This window comes from Myotis davidii, unplaced genomic scaffold (genome assembly GCF_000327345.1).
Source record: "Myotis davidii unplaced genomic scaffold, ASM32734v1 scaffold200, whole genome shotgun sequence".
NCBI lineage: Eukaryota > Metazoa > Chordata > Mammalia > Chiroptera > Vespertilionidae > Myotis > Myotis davidii.
The window spans coordinates 6,651,289-6,671,992 of NW_006293700.1; the positions used below are offsets into that span (position 1 = coordinate 6,651,289).

At 40.8% G+C, this 20,704-nt stretch overlaps 1 protein-coding gene across 1 annotated transcript in view; it reads right to left on the reverse strand.

Moving 5' to 3' along the window:
- The window catches only part of ST18 (suppression of tumorigenicity 18, zinc finger), a 125,764-nt gene that overhangs the window by 20,437 nt on the left and 84,623 nt on the right, over nt 1-20,704 (reverse strand). Inside the window, exons 15-18 of the mRNA XM_015566292.1 lie at nt 11,339-11,584; nt 3,236-3,351; nt 975-1,037; nt 97-165 (exon numbers count right to left, since the gene is read on the reverse strand). Coding sequence (XP_015421778.1) covers nt 97-165; nt 975-1,037; nt 3,236-3,351; nt 11,339-11,584 — 494 coding nt within the window. The remainder of the gene's footprint in view (nt 1-96; nt 166-974; nt 1,038-3,235; nt 3,352-11,338; nt 11,585-20,704) is intronic.

Here is a 20,704-nt window from a genome sequence, read left to right on the forward strand (position 1 = left end):
ACAATTCACTACTTGTTAGTGACCACGCTGGTCCTGAGTGAGCAGAGTCCCCGCACAGTGGGCACTGGGCACGGAGGTCACGCTTCCCACACTTACTTAAGCTCCTGAGAGTTAGCAGCCATGAGGGACTTAAGCGTCTTATCGGCTAAAGGACATCCAGAAACACTAAAAGGGGGTGAGAAAAACAAAAAACAAAACACAGAACACTGACATACACAAATCTGACTCAAATGGCATCCTGAGACTGTGAATATCTGTTAAATTTTCTGGTGACTGGGGATTGGAAAAAAAAATAATTAGGTTTGAATCTGGCTTTGTTACTCTAGCCAGGTTGGGCTCATGGACTCCTCAATTAGTTCTGATAAGAGTTGGGTTCGCTATTTATCAAATGAAGGGCTTTAACCCAGTGACACTCCGCAATTCTAGAATCCAGTGGTAGAATCATTACTGACAAGGAGTCCATGCCCACGGCATCACCAAAGGATGGCGGCTGACAGGTTCAAATCAGCACCCAAAGGGTAAGCAAATCATTGAAGGTGAGCGCGAAGATGAAGCAGAGCCCTTTGTCACTGTTACACCTTTAACACCTTGACCTGTTACATGCCCGGGACTGGGGATGCCACACCCACAGCTAAGTGGTCAACCCCAGTCACTCTGTTGTCTTACCTTCGTTTTACCTGAATCCTAAAGCTAGATACAACCAAAGGCCTGACATAAACTCTCACTTTGTAGCCTGGACTACAGGAGCAGAAAACCATTTTTAACCAAAATCATGATATCTATACTACATAAGTGAAAAAACTAAAGATTTAACTTAGCTTTATTTATGAAAAACAAACCACCACCACCACCACCACTACCACCACCCCCACACACAAACCAACTAACTTACGCTCTAATTTATGATCAAGATATCGTTCTAGAAAGGGCAAGAATTAGTATTTAAATCAGAACCAGATGACAAAACGAGGTACCTGCGATGGGATGCGTAGTTTCCGGTGACGTGGCCACTTCCATCACATCCTGGCGTTGGACAGCTGGACCAACAAAAAATCTATCATTAGCATCAAGTGCATTTTATTGCTTCACTTGCTTTGTCTGGTTCGTTATAAGGTAGCTTCTCTTTTCAAGGTCAGTTAACACAGTACATTGAACCTGCAGAAACTAGTGAACTAAGGATCTATGCTACAGAAGAACGAGTGGACTAGCGAAAAGAAAACTGGCGTGCTCTTATCAGCTCTCAGCATCACATCCAATTCTCTGATTCAAATAATGTAGGAAAGTGATGCTGAAATATATGTTCTAGTGATGATGTGAGTCAATAATCAGTGATGTTTTATTTCTTTGAAAATGTGGGTTATAAAAATAAATATTGTAAACCCATGCTTTGCAATGAAAGTGTCTCTTAGGAATACCATCACCAATTATATAACAGATTTTAGAAAGGAATTTTTGTTAGTTTTTAAGAGATCAGGCAACATAGTAATTTCATAAACATTTTTTAAATCATCTGAAAAAGAAAAAAATCTTTGAAAACTACATGTGACTGAAATGTAAATGACATTAATAGTTGACAAAGTTGCTAACAGTTCAGAAATAGGTAAGAAGTTTAGTTAAAAAGCTTGCAATCACTTTTATTCAAGTCTCAAACCCAACAAAGCAATTGCTAATTAAAAATAAAACTAAACAATAAGGCATCTGGCAAGATCAGAGAATTGATTTTATCTCAGAAGCTAGTCACATTCTGGGCCTCTTCTGTGTGCTTTGAAAATAAGCTAACAGGTGCATTATTCTGAGCAGTTCTGTGTCCAGCTATAGCATATGTAAAAAAGCAAAGAAAAAATGAACAATGACTAACATTTGAGCTGAGTTATCTTGCAAGTGACATTCTCCCCCCAAACGGAGAAGCAATCTTTTCTGAACATTATACAAATCGTATATCAGAGAGTGAAAGACGTGTTATAATGATCTGTTAATTCCCACTTTGGAAATACATCGCCACCTAGTGTTCAAAACAGCATTGCACTTACTTTATTTCTTATTTCTATTTTTAAATTACCACTGTTAATACTGCCGAGGATAGGTAAAGACGTACCAATAATTTTTAAACAAGTCAGCTATAAATACTTAGTAAACATAATAAGAAATTGTGCACTTATCTACTGAGTAATTTTCATGTTTGGTGGTATGAAGAGGTTAAACAAAAATAAAGAATTGGGGGCAGTGTTATAGTGGGAACCCTTATGTTTCAGATTCTGACAGCTGGCTTTAACTACAAATCTTCATTGAAAAATCCTACACAATAACATTTGCCAGTATGCTGAGAAGGTTTGCAAGTGGAAGGATCAAAATTAGAGAGAGGAAACTAGCTAGTTCCCTCAATAAGTGGCATTCCAACTCTAAGCAAATTTATGCTAATCAACAACATCAAAAAATCCTATTTCAAACAACTTTTGGGAAGTAATTGAGGTACATTTATTTATGTGTTAGAAACATAAAACATAAGACGGACAGGGTGGAACTGTAAAGTAGTGAGACTTTCACAAAATCAGAATGTCAACCCATAAATATAAGGGGTATCCCTAAAGCACTCACCTGTGAGTAAAGTGTGGTGAGTCCCATGAGGTCCCTAGAGATCATTTTCTAGGAATTCGTAAATATATTCCAAAAATTTGTTCAGCGTCTTTTAAAAGCCCTTCCTCGTTTGTTTACTTTTGTACCGGTAAAAAGTACCCATTAAAAAATAATCACACTTCATTTTTCTGACCTTTGAGAATGTGATGACAACGATGAACTGTCTTACCCACATAGCAATTTGCATTAAGTTCAGAAAGGTTTGGAGACACCGGAAGTCTTGAATTGGGTTTTTTGGAGTCGATGGATATCAGAGTAAGAATTTCTGATCAAAACATAAACATTTCTATTGGCTTTCTGTTGTTGTTTTTAAACAGACTTCTAATTCTCTTAGCATAAGGTCATGCCATGTAAATGGGTTGTGGTTTTTTTTGGTTTTGTTTTTGTTTTGGTTGTTGCTGTTCCTTTTTTTCTTCATAATCCTCTTAGTTCTGTGCATATGTTTAGGTCCATGTAGAATATCTAACTATTGGATGGTTGAAATTGCCCTAAAACATTCTTAAAATCAACTCTACAAGCCAAGATATTATTACTCAAAATATACGACCTTGAGTACCTTATTTCCAGAGTCTCGCAGAGTATGCCATGTTGGATCACTTACGTGATTAGTTCTTTTTTGAGATCTCTTGCATGGAGCTTGGGTTTAGGGCTTGGCATGGAGGCCTCTCCAGGAAACTTCTTTTCCTCTAAATTTTCTAGAGAGTTCACTGTGTCTTTCTAGAGAGAGAGAGAGAAAAAAAGGCAAAAAACAGAAGCACAGAGGGCATTAGGGAACCCTGGAAAGACAGCTGTATTTGAAGTCCTCAGGGTCAAATGTGAGTTTTGGCTTAAAGACTCAGCTGAAATTCCTCTAGGGTTTGTGCCCAAAACAAATAAGATAATGAGTATGAGGAATGAGAAATTATAATTCATGGGGATACCTTTAAAATTTTCACATTTTGGCAAATATAATTATAGAGGCGTTTGCTGAGCCAAATAATTAAGTTACTATTCTAATAGAGTTCAGGTTTTATTGTATGACGAACATTGCCGAGAGAACACAGGGCTAGTTCTTTATGCACACAGAAGTCATCGGTAAAACAGAAGAAATATTGCAAAAGTAAATCACAAAAAGTTTAAATCTGAAAAGGAATAAGTAAATTTAAGTTAACAGAATGTTCTTTCTAATATACAAATAACTAAGATTTAAATTACTTGATTAAATATATAATAACTGCCCTAGCTGGTTTGGCTCAGTAGTAGAGTGCTGGCCTTCGGACCAAAGGGTCCCGGGTTCGATTCCAGTCAAGGGCACATACCTCAGTTGCAGGTTCCAATCAGTCAGGGCCCTGATTGGGGTTTGTGCAGAAGGCAACCAATCGATGTGTTTTTTCACATCAATGTTTCTCTCTATCTTTCCCTCTCCTACCTTCCCTAAAAATCAATGGAACAAATATCCTCGGGTGAGGATTAACAAATAAATAAATAAATAATAACCAAGTCTACAATATCTAGGTATTTAGTTTGATTTTTCTGGATCATCGCTTTAATTATTGCAGCACTTCCTGTTTTTTCTTAAGTTACCTTAGTTACTTTTTTTTTTTTTTGCTAAATTGGTATGCTTTTACTTGTTGAATGGAATTTCTTGTTGAGTTATCTCTAATTTTCATGGCCTTCTTTTAAGCTTAAGACTGACTTTTATTTCATAAGACTCATTAATCCTTTCAAATCACTTATTTACCATCTGATATATTATGTTACAGGAAACTAATGATCCTTTTCCTCAGTCACATAATTAGTTCATCATTTAGTTTATATCTGGTAAATATTTTCTGGATTTAATATTAAATTCAGATGAACTAATATAGAAAACTATATTCTAATTCTCAAAAGTACTGATCTAAGTAAGGTGATAAAACAATTTTAAATTTTTAGGTAAATCTCATTTAAATCAAGTGGATATAAAAATGCAATGGTAAAATACAATTTTAATAACCTTAGTCTACATTAAAAAGCAATGGAAAAACAAAACACCTGAATATTTCCAACTAAAGAAAAATACTAAACCTCAATCTCAGTTATAAAGGCAAATGCAATTTCTTTCATTAATTACTTAGATAACAATTCAATCAATTATTTTACACAAGACCATATAGTGTAAATACATTGCTAAACTATCTCAAGTTATATTATCATCAGATCAAATTAATAAAACCTGTTTTGATATAATTTTTCTATATATTATTTATAGTGTTAAGTGTTCCATTTTATTTTAAATATATTTTTATTGATTTCAGAGAGTAAAAGAGAGAGAGAGAATGAAACATCAATGATGAGAGAGAATTGCTGATCGGCTGCCTCCAGCACACCTCACACTGGGGATTGAGCCCACAACCTGGGCATGTGCTCTGACTGGATTTGAAGCCGGGACCCTTCAGTTCACAGGTCGATGCTCTACCCACTGAGCCAAACCCGTCAGGGCCCATCTTATTTTATTGATAAATGTTTGAAAGTAGCAGCAGAGAATAATAAACCCTTGAAAATGAAAGAGAAATAGGTACTTTATAATACTTGCCTACTCAGATACAAAGAGAAGTGCTATTTTACTGGCTGCTTTCATGGAAGCAAAATAGATGAATGATGCTTATTAGTATACTTTTCAAGTTTTATAATGTGGATGCCTAAAGTGAAGCAAGTCCTAATTATAAGATGTAAAACCTAATAATACCACCATCCATTCCATTTAGTGTTATCTGGATTCAGCCTAGCTAGTATTTTCTACTATAATTTATAAATGTCTTGGCTTTTGGAAAGCAGATACAAATGTTAAGTTCAGGATTAAGTCTCAATGTAGAACAGTCTTTGTTTTTCTGTATAGATATTGAAGTTCACAAAAATGGCATAAACTAAAAAGCCATCTTATTATTTTTTTTATGATAAAGAACAAAGAATCTCTAAGAAGGTATGAACAGTTATAGATGTACATGTAAAGGTTATTAGCTGTTCAACTGCTGAATCTGTGCATTATAGAAAGCAAGGTTATAGGGGCCTTTGAAAGAAATGACCAGTTATGAAAGTTTAAGTTGTTTGACTAAAATGCATACAAAATAATGCCTGCAGAATATATGATATTTCATTTGGTATAGTAATATGTGGTAATGCTTTAATAAGACAATTTTATTGGGTATGACTTTTTAAAAATATTTTGTAACTTCTTTTAAAAACTGTGGACTCTAATGTATGCAACCCTACATAATAAAAAGCTAATATGCAAATCAACCAAACGGTGGAACGACCGGTCGCTATGAAACACACTGACCACCAGGGGGCAGATGCTCAACATAGGAGCTGCCCCTGGCGGCCAGTACATTCTCATAGGAGGAGCACCGTTCAGCCAGAAGCTGGGCTCACGGCTGTTGAGAGCAGCGGTGGTGGTGGGAGCCTCTCCTGCCTCCGCAGCAGCACTAAGGATGTCCAACTAATGGCTTAGGCCTGCTCTCCAGGGGACTGGCCTAAGCCATCAGTTGGACATCCCCCAAGGGCTCCCGGACTGCAAGAGGGTGCAGGCCAGCTGAGGGACCCTCCCCCCACATGCACGAATCTCATGCACCGGGCCTCTAGTTTCATTATAAAATAATTGTTTTCTTCCTTTTCTCTGCTCAGCATATTGGCCTTAAAACACTTACAGAGAACATAGATATTCAAATACAGATGGCCATCACTAAGAAAATTCTTCATTTGTTACAGAAGCATTTTATATTGGATAAATTCCTAAACAGGACTAAGTAAAAAACATAAGTTATAAGAATATATAAGAATTTTTATATATATAAAGTATCATTAAATAAAATAATATTATTTTTAAATGAATATTTTGAAGTTAATATTTTTATACTATGGCTATGTAAGAAAGAACATGGCATATATGTGTGTGTTTAGAGAGGGCCTGGATGCAACGAGATTCCTTTAATGTACAGATGGACGTTTATATGGATTTTAGTAAAGACCAGAACATAATGGTAACATGAATAACAGATAATAGCATCTGGCACTTTTAACATTTTAAGCCCTGGAATCGTTGGAGAACTGACAGTTGAATGAAACTGACAGCCGTAGTTATTTCTCAGCACTTTCCTTCTGAGATATTTTGAGTTTTTTCCAGATTCAGGAATTTTTTAGGGGGCATCTGGACAGGCTATTTCACTGAGAGAGACAGACAATATTTTCTGAAAATTGCCACCAAAATTAAGCAACTGTTGTGCATATGAACTAGATAACAATGAATTAGAAATAATCGCTCAATTTCTGGTTGCCTGTGTGTAGATGTATTTGTGTCATGTGCGGTGGGGGGGTGGGGAGGTGATGGAGGTGGCAACAGGAAGGATGGGGGTATGAGAGCAGGAACAGACCACAAGGCAGTCTTCAGTATATCATTGGGCCATGTGCAGCCATGCCAGTAAAGCTCATTGAAAATGACAAGCGTGGACCAGACCCTGTAACTTGTGTGGTCACATCCTATAGTTCTGAATCCTGCTATTCTGAGAAGTGCTGTAGACCACGGTTGCCTCCACCAACCTTGCCACATACTGTTTCTTCATTATTCTCTTTTTTCTTTCCTTTCTAATTTTTTTCAATATTCCCTAGTTGTCTCCATTTTTTTTTTTGGTGTATTTTTTTTCTTTTGTTTCTCTCTATTTTCTCTCTTCTCCCTTTTCTTCACGTTAGGGAAGCCCAGCCCATTACTTAATTCTGCATGACCAAGGATCAACACCTGCCCCTCCTTGAGCTTCAATTTTCTCCTCTAAAAACATTGATAATAACCCTGCTTCTCAGTATACAGATCTCAGTATAAAGATCCCTTTATTTTTACTGAACATGGTATCCCTCTGATGCCTTCCCAAGGAGGACATTGAATGCAATCTACTTTTTCAAAATAATACCTATTAAGTATCTCACTTCTCATTTTCAAGATTCAGGACAGGATGTGAACAATACCCTCTATTAGTTGATTACCTTGTCACAGGTGAAGGAACAAAGAACATGTGCAGCCATGCCAGTAAAGCTCATTGAAAGGGGAGAACGTGTGCTGGGGGCTAAGGTGATCTAGAGCACTCTTTCTCCTGCCCGTCTCCACTGGCTGTAGCTCCCCCAAGCAGTGGGTCACCCATGTCAGATAACTGCGGTGATAAGCATGAAGCTTAAAAACTGTTTTGTCAACTCAAACCTAGGCAAGCACTTTGACTCTAAAAACTCACTTAGCATCTTCAAATTCCTTTTTGTTCTTCTTTTATATATATATATATAAATTTTATTGATATTTTACAGAGAGGAAGGGAGAGCGATAGAGAGTTAGAAACATCGATGAGAGAGAAACATCGACCAGCTGCCTCCTGCACACCCCCGTCTGGGGATGTGCCCGCAACCAAGGTATATGCCCTTGACCGGAATCGAACCTGGGACCCTTCAGTTTGCAGGCGGACACTCTATCCACTGAGCCAAACCAGTCAGGGCCCTTTTTGTTCTTCTTAATGACATTGAATCTCCACATACTTTCTAAATTCCAGATTTTAGATTATTTAGGTTGCAAACTGTAGAAGTAAAAGTCTGTACTATCAGACCTGGAGTAAATAAGCCATTCGAAAAGAGCAAGAATCTAAACAAATCCATTTTTCCCCATGAATTTGCCAGAAAATAAAACATGCTCACATATACTAGTATATATAAGCATTCGATAAGAACATATTCCTATTGAATTATAAAAGCTGCCAAGGTGAATCCATATTTTGGGGGAATTATGCAAAAAATGAGCTTGGAAAGTAAACATAAACTATTTGTTATAAGATCTCACTCTCTGGCTGAGTGATAAAAGTATAGCCAAGGAGGTCCCTTAGGCACTAATTAGACCCCCAAATGGGAGGAATTTCTCAGCATATTAAAGGTACAGTGTTGGCATTGTTGCGGAGGGCACAGAATTATAACCAATGTCCAACACAAGACCCTAAATGGACGTGAGAGCCCACTTGTCTGACATGTGCTTCATTAACTCAGGACTGGATCCATTTGTCTGACTCTGTGCGAATAGAAGGATGTCCGGCGAACACTGACCATGGCCCATTACAGCACGGTCTCAGGGATGAGGCCAGAAAGCCTGAATCGCCCCTGCACATGGCCTTGAGACACTTGCACACATGGTGGGCTTTATCCCAGCAGGATTCATCCAAGAATTAGAACGCAGTTATGCTGACTTAGCAAAGCACTGTCCTTCATGTGACATACAACTTTTACTGAACCCCCAGCAACAGATCTTATGACGTGGACTAGGATTCCCATTATGGCGGGGGTGGGACAGGCCACAATCCCATCAGCAATCGACTGGCTGGAGACTCAGAAGACTGGGGAATTGGAGGGTACCCCCTCTTTTCTAAAGCTGACTTGTATGAAGTGGGATTGAATCAACAATCTTGATCTCATCATGACTATGCTTGATCAGTTAATAGGAGTTTCAGCAGATTTCTGGGTTATAAAAATAGACAGGAGCCTGAAGTGGCAGGGTAGGGGGTGGGTGGAATGTGGTGGGAGGAAGGAACACACGTTTGTCAGTTTGTGGTCAACGCTCACGGTAAACCAGCTTTTTATACTTTGTATGTGTCAGTTTTCTATTTATTAAAGTCAAATATATATTATTATTATTAAGAAACTGTTCTTCTAAAATACAGTTAGGATAGACGAACTAAGACCATCCCTCAACACTCTAGATACGTTTTTAAAAGGCAGGCATAATAGAGTGACTCCGTCCAGCATGACAGAATCTCATCGGAAGCAGCTGCTGTATCAATTCCCCTCTCCACTCCCGGGATGCTGAGTGTGCTGGTGACACAGAGCGTGCCTTGGGTCCTCGGGACTCCCAGGAACCCATCCCCAGCCATGACACATAGGGTTGGCCTTTCCTTTCTACTTGGTGTGCCTGCTCCTGCTCCATTTATCAGCGGGATGTGTTATGTCAGTCCTCCAGCTAGATAGAGCACATATGTGGTGGGAGAATGGTACTGGGCCCACCTTACTGACTGGACATAGAGATAATACTGCCAGTGAACATGTGCTTCAGGGAGGAAGGGAGAGAAGGAGAGAGGGAGGGAGGGAGCGGGAGGAGAGAGGGAGAGGGGGAGGGAGGGAGGCAGGGAGGGAAGGAAGGAGAGAGGGAGGAACAGGAGGGAGGGAGGGAGAGGAGGAGAGAGGGTAGAGAGGGATTGCAAGCAACCCCATCTGAGATCACTACTGTTTATGTTGACTTATGCTCTGAGATGTTCAAGCATATGCTAAAATGAAATTACTCTTCCCCTAAAGTCTCTGGACTTCAAAAACCTGAAAAAGGTGGTGCACACTTCCAAAGAGAATGGCTACTTCAGTTCTTTAAACATGTAAACGCAAGTATCTATAACTTTCCCGACAAACAAGCAAACGAGAATCGCTTACTGTAGCAATTAGGGTCACATTTGCAGTGATGTAGAGTCTAAACCACAGAGGGGTCCGGCCATGAATTCTTTTGAACGACACTAAGTCATGCTAATTAGGCCAAGCCAGGTGGCTCAGACGAGGGAGATGAAGGCTACAGGAACTCCTGCACAATCTCGACATCTGGCTTGCAGGAGTAAAAGCGCCTCTAAGATAACCAAGTACCTGAATGCATCTTCTTGACTTTGGGATTGAGACAACTCAGTCGCCCAGCATGTGACCCAATGACTCCATACAGCTGTCCCTCGGGGTCTTCAGGTATTGGTTCTAGGACCCCCTCAAATACCAAAATCCATGGACACTTGAGGTATTTGCATGTAACCTACACACATCCTCCTGTATACTTCAAAGCATCTCTAGATGACTTATCATACCTTACACAATTTAAGTGCAATGGACATAGTGGTGATACTATATTGTTTAGGGACTAACAACAAGGAAAAAATGTCTCTATGTGCTCAGCGCACATTCAATCATTGGTTTAACTACATAGCACATGTCAGCAACAACGTAACTTTTTTCTGAATATTTTCCATCTGGAGTTGGGTGACTCTGCAAGGCGGACTGCACATAGTGTTGCTAACACAGCTCCTTCACAAAACCAAGGAAATACATTTGACACAACTCCTATTTGTCCCTGAATTGGTTTTATCTTCTATTTTCTGGCTCAGAAAGAACTCATAATACAGGCGGCTGTATCTGAAGGCATAGGTAATATAATCTCTCGCCCAGTTCACACAATTGTAGCCATAATGGAGATAAAATTCACAATAGCCCTAGCTGGTTTGGCTCCGGGGATAGAGCATCGGCCTGTGGACTGAAGGGTCTCAGGTTCGAATTCGGTCAAGGGCACATACCTGGTGGCAGGCTCCATCCCCAATGTGGGAGGCAACCAATCGATGTGTCTCTCTCAAATTGATGTTTCTCTCTCCCTCGCCCTTCCACTCTCTCAAAATCAATGGAAAAATATCCTCACGTGATGATTAACAAAACAAAAAAAATATTATTTTAGGCAAGTAACAGGAAAAGTTGGATTTATTTATAAATTTCCTCTGAAATTCTAAGTTAACACTCTACCAGAATCTAAAACAAGGTACAGAATGATGTATCATCTAAACAGGACTGTGAAAAATAACTTAGGAGGGAAAAAAGCCAGTAATACCCTTCCATCCTGCCCTTCAATCTTAGACTTATGGACACACTGAAGCAATACCTCTTTCTCCTCCTCTGTCTTCCCGTGAGCTTTGCTATAGTTGATAGGCGCATCCCAGCCCTCTTGGACACACAGAGCCTGGTAGAACGCTGCATTGACCAAAATGCTGCTTGTTTTGAATGGGGAAGAGGAAGGAGTGGGAATAGACGTGTTCGAGGAAGTTAGGGGTGCCGCTTTGTCTGGGGGTCGATTTTTTTTCATGCTCAAGTCCAATGTGCCATTTTCATCCACTTCTATCTCGGCTCCCTGGTGTACATAGGAAACAAACAAACAAAAAAAAACCAACATTTAAGCAGTTTGCTGTTATAGCTGAGCCATGTGGGGCTTTTAAGGGATCATTTTAAATGCAAGCTTTTATGTAAGTATATCTGATGTTAAACCTCGCTTTCTGACTTGCTTTGGTTAATGTTCGATTCTTAGGCAGACTTTTCAGAGCAGCCCCATTAGTGAGCTTCATGTTTCTGGGCTTAAACAAAGTAAGGCTAATAGAAATAAGAGGTTCCAAATACTAAATGTATTGGCTAAACCGGTCAGGTGTTTTTTAAAGTTTAGCTTTAAATCTTCTTTCCTCGTTTGCAGAATTCTCACTCGCAATCCATCATTGAAGGCATTAACACTTGCCTTTATAAAAAGGTACAACAGTATTCCTCCCTCCAACCCCCAAATCACAATATTAGCCTAACATGAGAAAAGTCGAAAAATAGCCAGGCCGGAAGAGAATTCTTATTGGAATACTAGATTGACATGAAAGTAACATTTTACCTGTGTTACTTGAACCGGAAAAGCTTTGTTAAATTGAGGGGAGGCAGCCTGGGGGAGGCAGATGTGCAAACCATGATTCACTCATGGTTTTGGGTAGCAGCTGCCAGGATGGCCGCTCACGGTTTAAGTTCTACAGTAAAATCTTCAGAAGAAAGGTGATACTTAGTAAAAGACTTAAAACTACCCTCCTCACAGCATTTCTTGTGGGGACACCTTTGGCTAAGGTTTTCTTGTTTTGTGTTTGAGGCCCAATGCCCGTGTGTCTGCGTGTTCTGCAAGGTGCCTGCTCAGATGGGCTTTTCACGGCATCATCAGTCAGGAGCACTGCCAGATGCTGGGAAGAACACGCTTGTCATGTTCCTAAGCGGGTCACATGAGTCTCTTTCTGGCGTTCTCGCCATCATCCGTCAATTCACGTTTAACTTTTGAACGACTTCTCTACTCTTTGTCCTTCAGGCTGGCAAAGCAGGAGGCGTCCTTGAATATGTGACAGAATCCCTGACGTGTGTGGTACCCAGTTACGTCCCCGAGGATTTACTCGAACTCCCCATTTTCACTGCCTTCACCTCCCCGACAGCTGCCACTCAGGTGTGGGCCACACACAGTAGCTGGGCTCACTGCTTGCCCCTGATATAGAAAATGAAGCCGGCCGGCCTGGCTCAGTGGCTGAGCGCTGATCTATGAACCAGGAGGTCACAGTTAATTCTGGGTCAGGGCACACACCGGGGTGGTGGGCTCTGTCCCCAGTGGGGGGCCTGCAGGAGGCAGCCCATCAATGATTCTCTTTCATCATCGTTGGTGTTCCTATCTCTTTCTACCTCTCCCTTCCTCTCTGAAATCAATAAAAATATATTTTAAAATCACCTCTTCTGTCTGTTTGTTCTACCTGTAAAGTTCCTATCTTCAGGCTCTTGGTCTATGAGACAGATATGCTTCATTGTATGTGTGGGAGGTAAATACACTTCTAATATGTTTGTACTAAGACGCTTTGGCCATATCTTTCTGTCCTTTTTAGTAAATAGTTTAATCTCCTGTGATAGTTTTAAGCCCTGAATTTGACAGTACAGCTTATCCGGGATAATAACTTAGTAACCACAACATCTTACGCCATCTGTATAACATCAAATACACTTTTCTACCAGCATTAATAAACCTTAGTTACAAAAACCCAAGATATTAACCATATCAGTGCCATGTGCTCTCTCCATGATATAACAATGCATTCTGTCATGAGCATATCAAGGCAATTATTGGCTTCATAGCTGCTATGTAACTACAGCAATAAAACAGATCTATAGTAATCAAGTTTAATAACCAATGTAAAGTGCTAAATGCCATAGTTGCTGGCATTTTTTCATTAAAAAAAAAAAAACTTGGGTTAAGACTGCACAGCTAACATTCACATAAAATTCCAGACCTCTGTGACAGATGGCTTAGGGAAAGGGAGCCATGTGCCTGGGCTGCAGAGTTTTATAGTACAAAACCCACAAATAGTGCAGATTTGAGCTCACTGAAAAATATCAATTATCCCAAGGCAACGCTAATATGTATTTTGATTTTCACAGGGGGGAAAAAAGTTCCAAATAGTACATTTTTCAAAAATAGAGTTGTTGTGAGTATACATCTTGAGTAATCGTGTGCTGATTGAAAAAAAAAATATCACTCCTAATGTTTAAAAGAGGCACTTTCCCGCAGCCCAGGCTCCAGCCGGCTGCTCTGAACACCTGACTTGCCTGGGAGAGAGCACGTTCGGGCACCAGGGTACAGATGGGCTTTAAGTGAGCGCACAGATGCATTCAACAATTACACACAGTCCCGGGGAAGGGACCCTTTCTGCCCATCGATGGGTGGATCTCACGTTCACGGCACGGGGTTTTATTCAGAGCTGTGTCTATGGACATCACTTCTCTCAGTCTGGAACTCCAAATGGCAGGATGAGAGTGGGGAGGAGTTTGAGGGGGGCGGGCGGCTGGAGGAGGAGAAAATAGTCCTTCAGCCACTATAGAGCCCCACCCAGACTCCTAATATTCTCATTTCTCAAAGTGCTCGTTGGGATCTTTAACTTTAAATTTTAAGTTTTCTTGAGGGTAGGCATAAGTCTGTCACTAATGTACTTTCCAATTTGGGAGCATGTCAAACACCATCTTATCCATTTCAGCCACTTTCAAGTTAAAGATGTTACCTACGATTCATTTATTCATTCATTGAGTTGCTGATAAAGCATTGACTATTTTTAAACTACTCTATTTGGGGGGAAAGAAAATTGAAAAAATACATTGTTCCTGACTCCGAGGAGCTTGTTTTATGTGTATAAGAAATTTGTAGTAAAAGGTGATTTAATAAATGTTATAAATTATTAAACTGAAAATTGAGATAATTATTCATTGTAATTGTTATCTGCGCTATAAAATAAGAAGTGTCTCAGTTGTACACCAACAGAGAAATGATTACTGAAATTATGCTGCATCTATTTAATGACACATTATGCAACCTGTAAAATAATAATTATGAGGACTTCGTAGCATGGAAAAGACTTATCACCTACCACCGAAAGCAGGAAACAGCCTGGCATTTCTACTCTGCTTACAAGTAGGAAAAAAATAAATAGAAATTTGTCTCCAGAGGAACAAAAAAGAAAACTGCATAAAGTATGGCCCTTCTATTTAGAGGATGGACTTGTGGCTACTCCCTCCAATATTTTCCAGGCACATGAAAATAGTGCATTGTTTCAACAATTAAAAATGTTTTCATACATTAATGATGATGATACAGTTAAAGGAGCAAAATCATAGTTTTTACTTTAAATGTTCTGATTATAAAATTATTAATATTCAAAATATTGGTAGGATAAGCCATTGTTTTCCATATTTGGAAAAATTTTCTCTTAATACTAGGTAGGTCTCCCATCACCTTTTCCTTTCTGACTTGGCTAAAAGGGCGGGCAAAATGAAGTGTCCCTCAGCTTAGGTTTCTGTGGGAGTTAGCCCCTCCCTCATTTTCATCTCTTGTGTTCTTTCACGCTAGCTTCAGGGTGTTTGGGAGTATCTTTTCATGATTGGAAGCTATCTGAAATCTGTTTTCAAAGCAGGCAGATTATTAAAAATAAGGGGGAAAAATAAATATCTAGGGCGGGGGGAGGGGAGCAAAAAAAAGAAAATAAATAAATAAATATCTAATTCTTATTAAATAGTAATTGAGTATTAAAACTCCTAAATTAAGAGTATAAACTAGTGAAATGTACTCAATATAAATAGAATGGTGGAATTCAGAGGAAAAATAAGTGTCTGCCATAGGGTATAAAATTAAAATGATATTTTCCCCAAGTCTTTGTCTGAAAAGTATAAGAAATTAAAATGGAATTCCCCAAAAATCGTTATCTGGGACTTGGAATCATAGTCAGTGGAAATTGTTGGTGGGCCAGCAGTCTGAATACCACACAATGACAAGCTCTCTAAAAAGATGAGACGTGGAACAGGTGTGAGTTCAAATGGCAGCTCCAACATTCATGGCTGTGCCCCTAGGAGAAAATTATTTAATATCTCTGCACCACTGCTGCTTCATCAGCAAAATGAGATATCTGCTTTATGGAATTTCTAGAAAGATTAAACAGGATTAATGTGGGCAAAGTGCTAGCTTATAGTGCCTGGTACATAATAGGTATTCAATGAATGACAAGTAATCCTATATAATAAAAGGCTAATATGCAATTGTTCCCTCAACCGGGAGTTTGACTGGGAGTTCGACCTGGAGTTCAACCAGGGGGCAGGGCCGACCAGCCAACCGCCCACGGCCCCTCTTCCTGGCTGGCCCTGCCCCCAATCAGCACCTCCGACCCCTCCTTCCTGCCAGCCTGGCCCAATCAGCCTCGATCGGGGCAGGCCAGCCGGACCCCTCCCATGCACAAATTCATGCACTGGGCCTCTAGTAATAATAATAATTTGGGTTTTTGAATACCAAAAGAGACATGTTTCTATGCTACTGTGCACAGAGGTACAGTGCCAGTTATTAAATATCTATTTTACCTACACGTGTATTAACAGGCTCCTTGGAATCCTTGACCTGAGTCCCTTATAGCATTTCACACACAGTGCATGGTGTAAAGTTACTGAAAAGGCCGCTTTCCGATTCTAAGCACCCTGAGAGCTGCCAGGCTATTTCTGATATCAGGCAGCAAGAATGGCGATGTGCTATCATGTTGTTTCTCGGCCTTGTTCAAGCACAAAACAGACTTTGAACTTTAAACATTTCAAGCAAGTGTCAATTTTTTGTTTTCTTTCAAGGCACACTGTGCATATGCCACTTTGTCTAAACAGGTGGGGGAGACACCAAAACAAACAACAGAACGCTTGGCAAGCAGCAGGGACCGGGATAAAGATAGACTGTGGAGCGTGTTCCTACCTCTGCTGGTGAGGGTGGGAGGGAGGAAGAAAAATGGGGAGCGTCTCTGACACGTGCTGGCACAGGCTGTTTCGGGGCAGGAGGAAAGCACTCAGCAAACTCCACACGCCCGGGATGCTCACCCCATGCCTGCTGCCCATTTGACTGAATTCTCCGCTAGTATCAGTAGCAACAGTCACCAGACTAAAGGGAGAGTGTCTGAGGCTGTGGTCCGTGTGTGCTTTACAAACTCATATAAATTCCAAATTAAAACAGAGGACATTACATAAATTTTAGAACAAATGTAAGTACTAGAATCAAAAGAGGGCTCAGACCTCACACAAAATTCCCTCTCACGATGATGCTATCCACTAACTATTGATACTATTTTTTCTCTTGACTTGATTCTTCAAAGAGATACTTAAAACATATACGGGTGATTTTTGGCAGGGTGGATGTGTTGCCTTCATGCCAGGTTGTATTTTAATGAATAATCCCTTTAAAAGTTATCTTCAGATGCAATGGACTTGAGTTTGGGCAGGGGTGTTAGTACTGATATCCTCAGCGCAGTGTTGGGAAGGGGCTGATGAAGACAGTGTCCCAGTGTTGGGTAGAGAGCTGCTCGGGGCTGAGGAACCTCAGAAAGAGAAGAGCGTTTTAGAATATCCATAACGCCCAATCTTCATTGCTTTTAGTGTTAAGAACTCAAAGCTCTCCTGCCACTCTGAAAACAGGCTCTGCTTCTATCTTCCACTGGAGTAGGGATGTTGCAAATCAAGAATCCAGATCTCCCACTCAACTTGGAATCGGTTGAGAGCTTGCCAATAGCATGAAAAACAAAATCTATATTCGCCTCAACAGGTGAATAGTTAGGCAATGTCAAGGTTCCTGTCCTTAGGCTTGATGTTAAGAAGGTTGTGCCTGGGTGACATCATGATCTATAATTTTGTTCTCTCATTGGGCGCTTTCAGTGACGTCAGAGCAGCTGCTGATGTAAAAGAAAGGACTGGATGGAGGCAGAAGGAAAATGAGAAATCAGCTCCTGCCCAAGTTCTGATCAAATTCTCTGCAAAGCCACCCATCCTCATGTGGACACGAGGACCATGGCCACTGAAAACCTAGCCCTCTGCCTGGGACAACCACTGTGCCTGCTGTGTCTGTAAGCTTCTGGAAGGCAGGGCCTGTGATGGGATCTAACCTGGGCCTGAGCAGTCCAGCACTTCAACACCTTTGGTCCATACAGTTAAGAGTCCATCTGCCAAAATGTCTCTCTAGTACAGCGGTTCTCAACCTTCCTCATTCCGTGACCCTTTAATACAATTCCTCATGGTGTGGTGACCCCCAACCATAAAATTGTTTTCATTGCTACTTCATCACTGTAATTTTGCTACTGTTATGTATCGTCATGTAAATATCTGATATGCAGGATGTATTTTCACTATTACAAACTGAACATAATTAAAGCATAGTGATTAATCACAAAAACAATATGTAATTATATATGTGTTTTCCGATGGTCTTAGGCAACCCCTGTGAAAGGGTTGTTCGACCCCCAAAGGGGTCGCGACCCACAGGTTGAGAACCGCTGCTCTAGTACATCAAAAATGCTTGGCTCTAGAAGTCAAGAGTAAGGGAAAGCTTCCTATGTCCGCATCCTTGGTTCCGAACAGGGAACGCAAGAGATCTACGGCTGTTTCCCATCCGACATAAACATGCTCACAGCCTGCCATGGGGGGAAAACAAAGCTAGTGGAAAGAGAGTCAGCCTGGTCCGCAGCGTGGCGGGGACGACTGTTCATCCAACGTTAAGCAAAAGGCACAGAGCAAAGTGCAATGCTGACAATACACATGGCCCACAATGGGCACTGTGTCAGAGGCCATTTTCAGGGTTAATTACTTTGGCTTTCTCTCTCTCTCTCTCTCTCTCTCTCTCTCTCTCTCGCTATTTTATTTTTTGCTACAAAAATTATGTTTTGTGGTTTTAGGCATTTATGAGGTTCTCTTCTTTATTCAGAAAACAGGATCCAATAAGGACAGAATTCTACCAATGACTACAGTTGTGTGCAAATGTGTGCCTGGGGGAAGGATTCCTTACTAAGTGACACTTTGGAAGGGCCATCTTTAGCCTGTTTTAACGACCACTGTGCCAAACGAGGTCACTTTCATGGGGGAATGGGTTAGAAAGCTTCCAGAACAGCAGGCTCCTTCTAAAAGTCCATCTCTGCCCTTCCCGTCTCTCCCGTCTTCATCATCGCGTCGCAGATTTGGCTTCCGCAGTGAAGGCTGGGCTGGCAGCTGGGAGGCCGAGACCAGCAGTGAGCCCCTGTCCCCTGGGCGGGCGCATCTGCCCACGGGGGACACTGGCACTCAGCGCGCCCAGTGCGAGCAGGGGAGCATACACAGGAAGTCGGTCATTTGCATTTTTGAAATAAACCAATTTAACAGTCACTTTTCTGACCGGAAAAAAAAATGTGTTTTAAAAAGAGAACATATATTGATAAGGGAAAATGCTCTCAGATTTTAGTCATCTTTGTTTGATTCATTGTTTGGCTTCATCAATTAATAGAACACAGGAGTGTATTAATTAAGGTTAAAGTCAGAATTCTGAGGAACAAAAAAAATATCTGCATGTGCACATGGAGAGCATTCGACCTAGAATCTTCTACCCAAGTGATTTAGCAGCACTAATCATTATAATATTGGCCCTTTATTTTCATAGAACAGCCTATACAAAGAAATAATAGAGCACTAAGAAGGACAATAGTTCAGTATTTCTCCAACTACCTGCATATTGAAAAAGGAAAAAAAAATTCAGATTTAAAAATAAATTTTAAAGTAACAAAAGTTGCATTTTGAAGTACCCTAGATCATTTATTTAAGTAAATAATTTCTGACTTGGTGGCCTTTGAATTTGGATAACTTGGCATTTTCTTTATATTTTCAGAGGATGTATTTTTCTTTGTTTAAGAATCTCATTTGTTTAAAAATTGTTTTTGAGTGATTCTTGGCCACCAACTCTTCCTGGGGCTTACTTGGCTCAGATCTGTCCAGAAGCTAATTCCGATTCTTCTGTCAAATGCTCCGTAGCGCCGCGTTCCCGCTCTCCTGGAGGCCTGGCAGGCACAGGTGAGCAGCTGACCACACTGGGGATGGGGCTGCGCTTAATTGGCAAAGAGACCACAATATCCTTCGATCGCCTGAATCTTGGGGTTAGCGTTTAACCCAAGGCTCTTTCACTGAAAGGAGGAGTAAAATCTCTTCTCCAAATAAGCCCACACGCTATTTCGGTTGCCTTCTGCCATCTGGGTAGAAACTGGTTTATTTTAAGGGAGGCCTTTGTGTAGGTAGGACTTGCTGGCTCCCGCTGAGGCTGGTGGCAGGCTCAGTCCTGCCCTCCCTCTGGGGAGGATCACTGTGACTCGCAGCCCATCAACCCCTCCTTCTCAAAAGGCAGGACACACAGGGCCTCTGTTTCTTGTTGTCATCGAGGTGTCAGAAACACGCATGTGGACTTCTCGTTGCTGGTTAGAAAGGCGAGGTCATTAGAGAAACAGAATTAACTTCTGGGGCTTCAGAAATGTGGCATCTTCATGCACCTCCTAGAATTAGATTTTGGATTTGGATGCCCTAAGCCAGGGGTGGGGAACCTTTTCCCTACCAAGGGCCATTTGGATATGTATAACATCATTCAAGGGTGATAAAAATTATTAACTTTAAAATTAGCCATCTATATTTGGTTAAGCATGTAAGTAGCTCACCCCTAATGCCTTGCCAAGTCCAGACCAAATGATTTCACGGGCCTTAAATGGCCTGCGTGCCGGACGTCCCCCACCCCTGCCCTAAGCCCTCAAGTCCCCCTGAACTATCTCTTGTGGATTTAATGTGTCCGGGTTTTACTACATGTCCTTTGACAACTACAGCGCCCTGGGCTAGCGATCACATGCAATTACAAAATGCCCTGAGTCAGTTTTGCGAAGGTTTTACGAGTCACTGTTGAATCATACAGTTCCTACCCTCTTTGATTCACAGACAGCAAAAAGCTTCCCTTGTTCAGACTGATTTTAATGGCAACCCTCTTGTCTTGTGTGCCAAACTCCTCAAACAAACAAACAAAAAAACATAACTTTGAAAGCTACACATCTCCCCAACCAGCCTCTATAGCTTACGTCGCCCCCAACTTGGGGGCACCACCTTCCAGAACAGCCCCTCTTTCATGCCTCCTGGAACC